Source organism: Bombus bifarius, unplaced genomic scaffold, assembly GCF_011952205.1.
Source record: "Bombus bifarius isolate JDL3187 unplaced genomic scaffold, Bbif_JDL3187 scf7180000008007, whole genome shotgun sequence".
In the NCBI taxonomy this organism is placed as follows: domain Eukaryota; kingdom Metazoa; phylum Arthropoda; class Insecta; order Hymenoptera; family Apidae; genus Bombus; species Bombus bifarius.
This window is the reverse complement of record NW_022884385.1, coordinates 291,608-305,323: the sequence shown is the minus strand read 5'-3', so window position 1 is coordinate 305,323 and position 13,716 is coordinate 291,608. Positions and strand designations below refer to the sequence as shown.

Sequence of the window (13,716 nt, the reverse complement as noted above, 5' to 3'; positions counted from 1 at the left end):
CTTGTACCACCAGTTATCAACCACCCTGTAGAATAAAATACAAAAATTGAAAATTATTTGCCAATAGCTCAAACTTCATTTTAATTATAGTTAATTGTTCTTGTAGAAAACAAAAAAACAAACATTTCGACAACACAGTATGATTTCCGGGTAATCTAATTTCCTTTAATAAAGCAATGTTCAAATCTCATTAATATGTTACCCGAAACTGATTAAAAATTAATATGACCCATGACATTAATTACCAGAAAGTGGAAAACATAACAGGGAAACGTGCGAAATATCAATCATTACAATAATGTGAATCGTTTTAGACAATTCAAAGATTTCAACTGCAATAAAATGTATACGGAAAATATTTAAACATTTAGTTTGTCCAGTTACCCGCGACATAGGACAACCGAAGACTGTGCGGTTTCCATGCCAAAATACAGGATAGTGGTAGATAAAACAATGCTCTTCGCCAACCCCTCGTTATCGCCACCACTGCCGACCAGTAGCACGAGCAAAGAGACTCGTCATTTCTGAAACAAAATATGTAGACGGCGTTATAGAGCTACGTGTCATTTTTGACAAGAATTATGTCTTTGCAAATTAGATTTATGGAAGCAATAAACTGTGCTGATATAAATGTTGTTTGCGATTAAATTTAATATAGAATAAGTGTATTTATTTGAGTAAAAATGTTAAATATAAAAATATAATAGAGAATAAATTTATTTATATGAAAATTTATATGATGTATATCATATGGAAATTTAAATTTATTTTTTAGTTGTACTGTTTAAAAGGAATATAAGCTTTCATGTAATATATGGTTTATATGAAATTCTTGAGAAAGTTCTTCCAGTATCATTTTATAAGTTTCGTTTGGGTATTGTTTTATAGATTCTAATTTATGGTGCAATTGAAAATGATATTTTCCTTTGTGATATTAACACATTGCTGTTCGGATATGATGCAAAGTTAAATTCTAATATTTTGTAGAAAATTCAATAAATTCAGAAAGCAAACTTGTAGGTAATGAAAAATTACATAATTTTGTACTAATAATATGCAAGATAACCGCTTTTCGACTGTTAATTTGCTCTAACTCGGACGGTTTTTTTCTATATTGACAATGTTTCAGGTAAATATTTACACTATAATTCTTTATCTATAAGTATATATTTAAAATATTGTAAAAAATATTATACATGTGGATTTTTTAAAAAGTTGTATACATGAAACGTATAGATTTATTGAACTCGAATTTTAATTATACTTAATTAACAAAAATTAATTCATTTAAAGATTCCTGTCGTATATACTTTTTGAAAACACAAATTTCCTCCTTTATATTTTCTTTTAGTATGCTAACAACATATTTTTAAAAATAAAAATTAAGAATTGGATCTAATTAATAAATAGTTACTAAATAATCTAACATAAGGATGAGTTAAATAGCAGTAGAAATAGTAAAAACTTCGTATATTTGATAAAGTACAAAGTTCTAATTGTCATACTTAAAAATTTAAAATAGTTCATATCGTATTTAAATATATTTCAATATACATATTCAGTGTACATCACAAAAACTTGAATTTAGATACATTACTGTATGTAACGAGTAATGAAAATACTGGAAATTAAAACCGAAAACGTAAATACGCGTTATCGCGATTCCTTATTTTCTTGCAGATGACGTCTGGATAAATGGATAGAAGAAAAATGGACTTCCGCCACTAGGGGCTCTTTCCTATTTTATGTGCCGCATTGAATGTGTTAATTGAAACGTCCCTCGTAAATTAAAAGGAAATCCATAAAAATGATAATAATAGAACGTTAAAATTTTTTGTATGCTAAACTATATATGTGTACTAACATATTTATTGTTTAATCTTACCATACAGGGTGGTTGGTAACTGGTGGTACAAGCGGAAAGGGGGTGATTCTACGCGAAAAAAGAAGTCGAAAATATAGAATGAACATTTTTTTTTAATTTTTTTTTTAATTTTTCCATCGAGACAACGATCTACAGTGAGATCCGTTATAACGTATCGCACGCGTACCGAGCGAAAATTCAAAGTCGATTTTCTCGAAAACAAAGCCTCAAACGAAAAATTTTTATTTTATATTTTCGACTTCTTTTTTCGCATAGAATCAACCCGTTTCCGCTTGTACCACCAGTTACCAACCACCCCGTATATATGTTTCAAAGATATGTATCTATACAATATGTACACCCTATTCAGTTTTTATTTTAGACTGATTTTTTCTTAGGAAGATATACAAATGTAATTTTAATATAATTGTTATTATTTAAAATCATTTTAAATTGTCTATATTAAATAATACAATTCGAATTATTTAATTACAATATCATGTAAAATTATTTATGCAATTAATTGTTAATCGTTATCACGGTCCTGTTATGTTTATGCTATTACCTATATATTGGGCAACTGTTTTTAACTCCATTTTAAATGTTAATTCTAATCGATAAAGAAGTATATGTATAAATCATTTTTGATCCCAATATACAATAACCATAATTAAACAGCAATATTTTTCGTATAAGAAAGTTTTTTACCTTTTGTATTACGAAACACTTGATATTATTTTATTAGTCTTACTATTCACTGTATTTACAGTTTTTTTCAACTTTGTTTAAAGTACATATTAATTTTAAATGATAAAGAGACGTATGGTATTTTCATCGCAATATATTTACAACACGATATTAAATTTAAAATCCGAAATCTTTTCGAATTTTTCTACTTCCTAAATTATTAAATTTTCTACTTTCTAGATAACAAATTCTCTATAAGTTTCTCTAATTTATTTTATTAAAACTTGATAAATTATTATGCAAAGCCTTGTAGAATTTCATCCTACAAATAAGTTTAGGTATTTCTCCAAAATACGAATCTCGTAGTATTATGTAATTCCATATTTTTACAAATATAATTAACAAAACTGCGAATTTACAGTTTTATGTATGTAATTCAGAACAAACTAGTGAAAACATTCTTTCGTCCATTAAATATTCTAAGGGATACTCTGCTTTGAATAACTTATATATTTTTACGTACTATATGGATTTTGTGTGACTTCTTGCACCTTTAAATTTCCTATGAATACATAAGAATCGACACTCATAATAAAATAATATCTCAGAATAATTACACACAATTATTCAACCCGGGAGAAACGAACCACCCTTTGAATCGTCATTCAAGGGATGCCATCGGCGGACAAATAAAGAAGAGAAAGAAAAATTGTCCGCGTACGCGGCATAAAGCATCTCATTTCCATTGGTCGTAGTAAGAAGACCTTGAAGACCGACATTCGAACCACCGTTCCCTTTTAATTGACAAAGATATAAACTCCCGAAAGGAGTAGTGTCGAGACGAGATAGATTGCCGGAAGTTGGTTCGCCAATAAAATCACTTCTTCCTTTAGAAACTGCTTTTTCGCTGTAGTCCCTCGGCCTTGATGAGACTAGACTTCTAGTGACTTCACAATCCTCAACCCCTCTAACGCGTTCTTGCATATCTTCCTCGTTCGCCCTTCGAATTCTTCGGCCAGTCTTTACACATCGAGCGAATTCGCGATCGAACGTCGAGAAAATTGGGACAAAGTTCCGACCTGGTAATTAACAGTCTGCTTCTCGTCTCTCTTTCTCTTGCTCTCTGCCTAGTAGAAAGTACTTTTTCTTCGTATCTTCGTATTCTCGTTTGCAGATAGTTGCTCGATTTCGTCGATGTTTTTGCGTTTATTGAAATATCTCGAATGGTATTAGAAAATGAATGAGATTCGACTGAAGTATTCTCAATAGACAATGAGAGAACACAAGAGTGAAAAGAAATAGGTGGGTCGGGATAACACGTGATTTATTTGAAAGAAACTATAGAATTCTCATAAAGAAGCGTGAAAAAATTGGTCATGTTCGAATTGTTGTAGGTATGTTGGAAATTGGAAAATATTTGAAATTGAAAAAATTGGATAAAATAAAATAAAATATAATGAATAAACTGCGGATATTCATTTAATTTTATTTTGAGGAATTTAAAGCTGCGAATATATGCAAAAATATATAAAATATGCAAAGCATGGTACGCGTTATAATATTTAGTGTATGAAACAAACCTCTGCTTAGATTTCATTTATTTTATCGAATTCAAATGAATATAAATTTGCATAAATATCCGCAGTCAACAGTAACAATAACATTAACATTATAAAATAGAAATAATATGACAAAAATTTGATAAAAATATGTAAATTAGGTATGTGAGGCGTTTAAAATTTTTTAAATCCCATTTTTCACGCACACATAATTAAATAATATTAATTTCTATTTGAAATTTGAAAGTTGAAATTTTTCAATGTATTTTAAAATACATGCCCTATACAACAGTACATTTTTCATATATATGTATTTTTAAATATACCCAAATATAAGTATAATATTATCCAATATATTAATCATTATATATTATTTTTTATTTTAATGGTAATAGAATATAGAAGCATGCTTTATAAAGTTAAATATGTATACCTGACGCAGATCTGTACGAAGAGCGTGATGGCCCAGGTAATCTCCAAGAAGAATATCAAACCAGATGCTACTCTGAAATAGAACCACAAAAATTTCCATTTAACGAGCAGAAAGAAAAATATTTTTGCGAGTTTCAGTTTTAATTTTAAATTCATTTTTCATTGTGAATATAATTTTATTCTTTGTAGAAAACTGTAATCTTTAAAGTAACTACTACTTTAATATGGAAAAATTACCGGATTTGACTCCTAATTTTGAAAAATACCCTATTTCATCCTCATAATTATTTAACCTTAGTTTCTTAAAAATTAATCCTAAGGTACGTATGCTTTTAATCGTAGATTTTTGGCGTTTCAACAATATTTGTGATATATTAATAATAAATTAATAATAAATTAATAAATATTAATAATAAATTGTACATTGCAAAGTTCGTTCGAAAAATCGTCTTAAAGTCAATCTTTATTATTGTGTCATACAAATAATATGCTAATTCACAAAACTGACCCTTTAGTTGCTCAAAATCGTCACTGGTTATAATTTTTTAATAAATATTTGTATATTTATTTACTAATTTAATTCCATTTGTATGGAAATAATAATCAAGTAAATTGAAGAGAACGTGTTCATGTGATTGCAAAGATGCGAAAAGAAAAATTTGTATGTATTTTTTGTACTATATGTGACTATTTTGTATATCGCTTGTGTTAATTTATAATATTTTAATTTCATTGAAATGAAACATTTTCCTTTTTCTACAAATGTCCCTACGTTTCTTTAAGTTTCTAATCGAATTTGGATACAAACGTTTTATGCTACATTTGTGTTATTTAGTTTGCAAATCGTTAATCTTCTACATTTTTCCAACAAGCTATACCCAGCACGAAAGTATTCGAATATATAAACAAGTTTTATGCATGTATATAGTATCTATATTATACGAAACATTTTGAAATTTCATTAGCACTGCGACAAGGTAGGATTATCGTGATTATGTTGATAAAATTTAAAATTAATTCGGAAGTATGTATAAAAGTTACAAGACACATATTGTAAATGTAAACTTGATAGAAAGTTAATATAACAACGTTGGAATATTAACCTACATGACCTTAAATATTCAATTAGTGTTAAAGATGTTCTTAGTAAAATTATTGAGGCTTACTAATACAAAGAATTACATACAATTCAAATTTTTTGATAATCAGCAAAATGTATGCTTGCAATAAATAATTTGTAACGTCCACATACATTCGTTTAAAATGTTTTGTAGAATACACGTATAGTATTTATAACATTCATACCAAATACAAGTGTTCAGTACTTTCGTGAACTATTGTACATACTTGTCCAAACTTTGCCCAACCATCTAGCCTTTCTAATTAACACGATACACACAGATTTATCTTCAACGTGATTAACCCCTTAATTATCGGACCAAAGGTAAATATTACGGGCATAGCCCGTAGTAGATGGTCGACCGGAACGTAAATAGTACGGGCATAGTCCGTAGTACATGATCGGTCCAAATATAATATATATGTCGGAGATATAGGGACATCAGGCCTTTCTTTTGGAATTTTGGAAAGATCCCCGATACTTTGGTCTAAACTATTTATTATAGCTGTATTTAAACAATAGAACTTCGAAGTAGTTGTTGCGATACGATCTGATTATGTTTGCCCGAGATTTGCGACAGTGGGCTTGGGGTCGAGGTGACACAACTAATCGCCGAACGTAGCCACGGTCACGGGATGAACGTTTTTATTTAACAGTAGAAGTACCAATATTGAAGGACACACGCTGTATTAACAAACAAGCCCCGGGCAGGGGCAATGTCGACTCTACGCGGGTCTGCCTAGTAACGGCGCCTGGAATTTTGTCGATATCCCTGGTCAATATGTAATTGACAAATGTGATTACATCAGTCTTTTATTCTTGTGATCACCTTGAAGAGTTTACACACATCGTCTTATCAGTCAGTCAGAAAGATACCGAGCGTCACAGCTAACGTCACTTTGTGTTTCAAAATATATTCTATTGAACAAAGAGTTTTCCCCGTTGACAGTGGATTCGTTGTTGAATCTAAGTACATTGTCTTAACATTGAGAATGTCTAATTACCACGATTAATTGTTAAACCCTGTTAAATCAACACTTGTACATACAATTGTAAATATAATCTCCATTGAACAACTACGATGGCTTGTCCTAATGAAGATACGCAACGCGCCCCAAAGACTAACGCCAACCCGACAAACCCAACATATAATATATCATGTCTGTAAGTATGGGACCGGAATTTGCCTATAGATGGCCCGAGCTGATAGTTATCACTAAACTGCGTCATCGATGCCAAAAGTCTTTGTTGACATTTCACAAACATTTTCGACTCAGAACAATACAAGTTTCATACAACAGCATAGTTTGTAATATTTTCGTTTGAGGCTTTGTTTTCGAGAAAATCGACTTTGAACTTTCGCTCGGTACGCGTGCACTTTATCACGTCTCGTTATAACGGATCTCACTATACATCGTTGGAATACACTATACATCTCGATGGAAAAATTAAAAAAAAAAATTTTTTTTAAATTTTATTCTATATTTTCGACTTCTTTTTTCGCATAGAATCACCCCCTTTCCGCTTGTACCACCAGTTACCAACCACCCTGTATAGTAGCTTGTTTACATTTTCGGCCCAAAATTCTCGAACATAAACAGCACGTTTGATCGCAAGAAGTACAAAATAATTCGAAGCAAAGCAAACTTCCAATAATCCAAGCCTATAATTCGAAGCTGAAACGATCCGGAATCAGTTTGCTACTCTTCTTTCACAATGACTGATAGAAATACGCCTGTCAGGACGTGACCGCCGAAGAACGTTACAACAAGATCGTTTAAATCTTCTCTAGCGTGAAAAACCGCTGTTCGACAGCTATTTCCCTGTAAATTCTGCTTTATCGTCGTTTGTATCCCTCCTCGCGGAACGGCGCTTATTTTATACCGCAAATAAGTCTAGTCCACGAATTATTCGCAGTCTCGTGACTCTTTGTCGTCGTTGTACGACCATACTCGCGAACATAAAACTACGTCGCGATGTTTTACGTCTTTCATTGTTGTTCATTTCCAAACAGATACACGACAGATGCCCGTACAAGTTCTGCACCAGGAATTTTGCAAAAAAGAGCATCGTGTTGTATCACGCGATTTCTCTATTCACACCTTTGGGAGTGAAGCCGAGTGAAATTCTGTTGATTGATGGAAAATTTCGCTGTGAAAGGGATAAACCATACTGCGAGATATTGGAACGTTAAAAATTCTGTTTCCCAACTAGATGTTACAGGGATGTTATAAATGTTAATGAATTTCGATGTGAGAAAATTGATTATAAATTTTTGAAGAGCGGAAAATTTTCAGGTCAAGATTCGTAAATATTTGGACATGATTTTGAAAAGTGTTGTATAAATCTTTTCAAATTTTTATAGACCGAGACCACTTTCGAAAGTCGTGATTTTTAACAACTCGCTCGAAAATTACGCGAAGCGTGATTATCGTCGAGAATTGATTTGATATAGATATGTGAGCTAAGAGAAAATATAGAGAAATAGTAATTTTCATATGATTTCTAACTCGACTTTCAGTTATTTATCCGACGGTTTCCGACCGGAAAAACTCATCTAATGGACATATAAACTAATCCTATATTTTAATATTTAATTCTACCTAAAATTAGCTCGCAACTCACGCTTTGAAAAATCTATGATTCGATATTCAAGGATTTCTGTTCTGTTCTATCTATAAAGAAATCTATTAAGATCGAAGAATTATGTTGCAGCGCAACAACACTACTATAAAGCCATCGAATCTTTAGTGATAGTTTAAATAATCGATGATCGTTTCTAACTAAGAAAAACTCAACGACGCGGAATTTTTGTAAATATGGCATACTATTTCATTTCTTTAAACTCGGCGCGCTTTATTATCTTATCGCCTGCAAACTGTTAGTCGAATACGCTGATGTTGCGCCCAGTCACCTCAAGGCTTATCGCTGCCTGATATGTGACCAGTCTCTCTCTCTCTCTCTCTCTCTCCCTCCCTCCCTCCCTTCCGCCCTACCTCCCTCTCACCTTCTCACCCTCTCTCTCTCCATCTCTCCGTCTCTCTCTCCGTCTCTCTCTCTTTCTCTCTCTCTCTCTCCGTCTCTCTCTCCGTCTCTCCCTCTCCCTCTCTCTCTCCGTCTCTCTCTCCGTCTCTCCGTCTCTCTCTCCCTCTCTCTCCCTCTCTCTCCCTCTCTCTCCCTCTCTCTTTCTCTCTCTGTCTCTCTTTCTCTTCTTTCTCCCTCTCTCTTTCTCTCTCCCTCTCTCTTTCTCGCTCCCTCTCCCCCTCTCTCTCTCTCCCTCTCTCTCTCTCTCCCTCTCTCAAATACTAAATCAAGAAATTCGAGTGTCCACCCTCAGCAATTTGCCTAACTTCAACCATTAGTTCTACCATCAATCTGTAATGGAATTTCAACAAACAAATACGCAATTCTTCCACAAGCTGTGCGCTTATCCTGTCTTTTTTTCCAAATCATCCTTACGCTTCAAAGAGAATCGATTTCATTAAGTTGCACTTTGAGGTAGTCTCAAATTGAAAGAAATGATAGAACTAAAAATTTGTAAATGTCGAAATATAAATCTGAGAAATTTAGAAAATTAGGAATTCATATTGTTGTTATTGTATTTTTATATCTATCATACCATATCTTTATTTTAAGAATTTGCTGTATATAAAGTACCGTGTATGAAATGTATTCTTCAGATTAATATAGTCTTAAACACTAGTTTGCGGGGATGCATTAATATCTGTACGTAATACCTTTGTTACAACTGAATTTCTTTTTATTATCAGATACTTAAACGTTTTCTTGAATATATTATAGAAATTACTTATCTCTATTCAAAGTACATATTGTGACTAGGAAAATAATAAAATAAAACTCTGAATGTAAGTTTTAAAATAATATACTCGAATAGATAGTATTTCAGTTTATGGAATTCTACAGTAACTTTTGATAACAATAACATATTGGGATTTATACATAACTGGAATTTATATGAAACTATATTATTATGTAAATGTAAGTAATAAAACAATTCGTTATTGCTACTTTGTATCAATTATTTTTATACAATTATAAATATACAATTTTTTAATCGCCCTTTAAAAATGTAATAACTTTATAAACGGTAAGAAAATATTTTATAATATCATTTTATAATATAAAATTTATAAATGATGAATGTTAAACGGTCAATAAAATATTTTACAATATAAATATTAAATGCAAAATTTATAAGTAATTAAATGATAAACAATAAACAATATGCTCGAATAGGAATAAAAAACGAGTTCTAATAATCGCTTTAACAATTTAATCGAGATAAAATCTGACATTAATTTATTCATCTTTTTGTCTCGATTTCATGCATTTTCCACGATTTCACACGGTACATGCTTTATTTTACACTACATGGTAGAAATTCGCAGTGAAACTCAGACATTTCGCGCGTATTATAGTAATTTTGCGGAAGACAAGATGCACTAATGTTACTTGTAGTGCATGGCCATGCGTGGATAAAGCTAATACGAGAAATATGCACTGGACCGTTGCGTCGAATACACATGTACAATAATATACATGTATATTTCGTACTACCAAGTGGCTGATCATACCGCAACCGAATGCACTGCAAGTGCTGTCCACCAGTTGTATCGTGTAACATACTATTGCTATCCAAATGAGAACCCACCAACAAATGAATCAATATGTCCATTCATTACTTGTACTATTGGGTTTCATGCCTGCCTTATATTGGAATATTTGCTTCCTGTCATAGTGTGCACAGTAACTTTCCACGTTAATGTTCAACTTAACGCGTTTTATTATTATTTTTACTTTATGTGTATTCTTATTTACATATTTTAATAAACATATGACAGATTATTTTCTTTCTTTTTTTAGTTGGTTATTTATACTCGCATTAATCATTATAACAGGTTATCAGTGGACGGTGAATGTTTTTGCAAATTCATATCTCTATAAGTATAAATAAAGAAATAGAATCTAAATAGAAATTTGTTTCGTTCACCATATATTATAAAGTATACTTATATTATACTTTGGACATTTCATATACTTTTGTATATTTGATACGTTCTGCGTGGTTTTGTATCTTTAAATTTTCTATAAATGCATAAACATTACTAAACATTAATAGATAAACATTATCATTTTTGAAACCGTGTGATCTGTTTAAAAAGTTACTATACAAGATGATGTATTAATATCAATAAGTGGCAAATAATTTGCAATTTGTAAAATTTCACTGATAATATTAATTTAATTGTGCAGGACAGTTCACATTACTTATTCTGTTATTATTGTGGCTTAACCCCTTAAGCTACGATTTACGTTCGAGAATGGTAATATTTACGTTTGGCCCGATCATCGTACTACGGGCTATGCCCGTAATTGTAGGTTAAGGGGTTAAGAAGATTTCTCTTCTTATACCTATAATGGAAATGTTTATTAATATACAGGGTGGTGGTACAAGCGGAAAGGGGGTGATTCTACGCGAAAAAAGAAATCGAAAATATACAATAAAAATTTTTTTTAATTTTTTTTTTTAATTTTTCCATCGAGACAACGATCTACGTTATAACGAGACGGTAATAAGGTGCACGCGTACCGAGCGAAAATTCAAAGTCGATTTTATCGAAAACGAAGCCTCAAAAGAAAAATTTTTATTCTATATTTTCGACTTCTTTTTTCGCGTAGAATCACCCCCTTTCCGCTTGTATCACCAGTTACCAACCACCCTGTATTTGTTATGTTTCTTGTTTACAGAGTTTCTGTATTAAAATTGCTAATGCAACTTACTTTATAACTTTTTTTACTTTTCTTGTACAATGTTTTCATTATTCGATATTGCAATGTAAATTAGGTGACGTAAATGTTATTTATATAATTCTGAATTTAGTCTAGAAATATGCAATACAGTTTCCTAAATTACTATCTTTCATCTGTTTTTCTTTCTTTTGCTAATTTTTAATTATTTTGAGTGATTTAATAGGAAATAGTAATAAAGCACATTTAATAAATGAAACAGAATTAATTTGAACAGTGGCAAGGAAATGTACGTTATATAAATTAAGTAAATGTGCGTAGGGAAGTTGCTTTAAATTTTTGTAATTTACCAAATGTCCAGCTGGACAAATTGTAAAGTACAAATTAAATAATAAAAAAAAATTCTTGGAATACTTTGAAATCGAATATTTCTTCTGCTATTTTATTTTCTTAATACAAAATCACGATTTCGATCAAAATTACAAATTCAAAGCTTCCATCAATTCCTGGAATTTATTTTGTTGCAATCATATTCCAATTTAAAATCGATTATTTCTTCTACTATTCTATTGCCCTGGTATAAAATCGCGATTTTCATCCAAATCATTGAACAGAATTTCAAAACCTGAAATTTACTTTTCTAATATAAACTTGGGATTTCCAATAAAATTGAGAACTTTGGACAATTTCCAGAAATTGAATATCTTTTTCGCTGGTATGTTTTTTTAGTACTTACAAAGCTTCGATTTTCAATAAAAGTTTGAAGCAACTTCTCTTCGTGTCAATGCTGTAACACGTGCTGTATGTACAAAATAGTATCTGAAGTATCGAAAATATATGTCGGAGATGAAAGGAAAACCGGAGCCTTCCCTTTGCAATTATGGGAAAGTCTTCTAATGCTTTAGCCTAGATTTTATCATAGCTGTAATTAAGCAATTGTCATTTGTAATTGTTTGATATTTGTGAAAGCGAAAGTGGCTTCGAGGTGACAACTGGTCGCCGAACGTAGCCACGGTCACGGGATAAACGTTTTGCCTGACGAAGGTGTGGATCGGTTGTATTGTTCTCCCTAGAAATCACATAGAATTGTACTTTGGAGATGTCGATATAATGGGACACGTTGTATTAGGAATCAAACTCCAGACAGAAACTGCCTAGCAACGGCGTTTGGATCTTTCTCGATGCTTCCAAAGAGTATACAACAAACTTTTGACAGAAACTGCCTAGCAACGACGATTGGAACCTTCTCGATGCCTCCAGCGAGCATATAACAAACAAATGCAGTCGTATAGCGAAAAAGATTTTCATCAGATCATCATTCGTGTGATCGCCTTGGAAAGTGATACATCGAGCAGTTTACCGAGTGTCTCAGCAATCGTATTTTTGTGTTTAAAGTTATTCTACGCATAGAAAAGAGTTATCCCGTTGACCGTGGATTCCTTTGAACCCAGGATCATTGTTAATAGCGTTAATTAAATTCATTATTCGTTAATTTTATTATTCGTAAAGCATATTATTCGTTCCACTTATTATTCGTTAAACTTATTATTCTTTAATCTGATCATTAGTTAAACTTATCGTTTGTTAATCTTATCATTCATTAAATTCATTATTCATAATATTTTGTAAAATCTTGTATATTCGCGTAAATATAATCTCTGTTTCGTAAAACGATGGCTAATTCAAACGAAGAATCGTTACGCGTCTTAAATTCTAATGTTAACCCGACATATATATTGACTATAAAAACTAATCATGTGTGCATAAATAATCCTAACAGTTCATAATTCAGAATGAGCAGTAACTTCCGGTGCAATATGTCTGAAAAAAGAAGAGAAGTCACTCGATTTTATAAAAAAAAATATCATAATACATAATTCAAGATATTTTGACTTTTTGAACATAATAATAAGTTTGTTCGTAAGAGTATAAAATTTTCCTTTCTATATTTAATAAACACCTTTATCACTAAAGTATTCACTAAAAATATCGTTTTAATAAAAATGTCAATAGATTTGTCTTGATGAAAAATGTATTTGCCTTGTTCTTTTATTTGTATTTTCACTTCTTCCCCAAAATGTATATGTATAACCTTGTTTAGAGGAATTAATTTCAACATTAAAATTTTCGTACATTTCAGCCTTGCAAAAAATCCTGCAATTAACTTTTATAACATTAAAGGAAGAGAAATATTATTATTAATCATTTATTTTTAAATCATAACGAAAATTAATAAATAATTTCATGTTAGATCTAAAATTACTATGAACTTGGTTTTCTCACAA

The 13,716-nt window shown here is 31.2% G+C and overlaps 1 protein-coding gene across 3 annotated transcripts in view; it reads right to left on the bottom strand.

Moving 5' to 3' along the window:
- The window catches only part of LOC117206462, a 41,003-nt gene that overhangs the window by 11,714 nt on the left and 15,573 nt on the right, over window positions 1-13,716 (bottom strand). For all 3 annotated transcript variants that reach the window (XM_033445811.1, XM_033445809.1, XM_033445810.1), the window contains exons 2-3: window positions 4,544-4,615; window positions 385-524 (exon numbers count right to left, since the gene is read on the bottom strand). In XM_033445811.1, coding sequence (XP_033301702.1) covers window positions 385-524; window positions 4,544-4,615 — 212 coding nt within the window. The remainder of the gene's footprint in view (window positions 1-384; window positions 525-4,543; window positions 4,616-13,716) is intronic.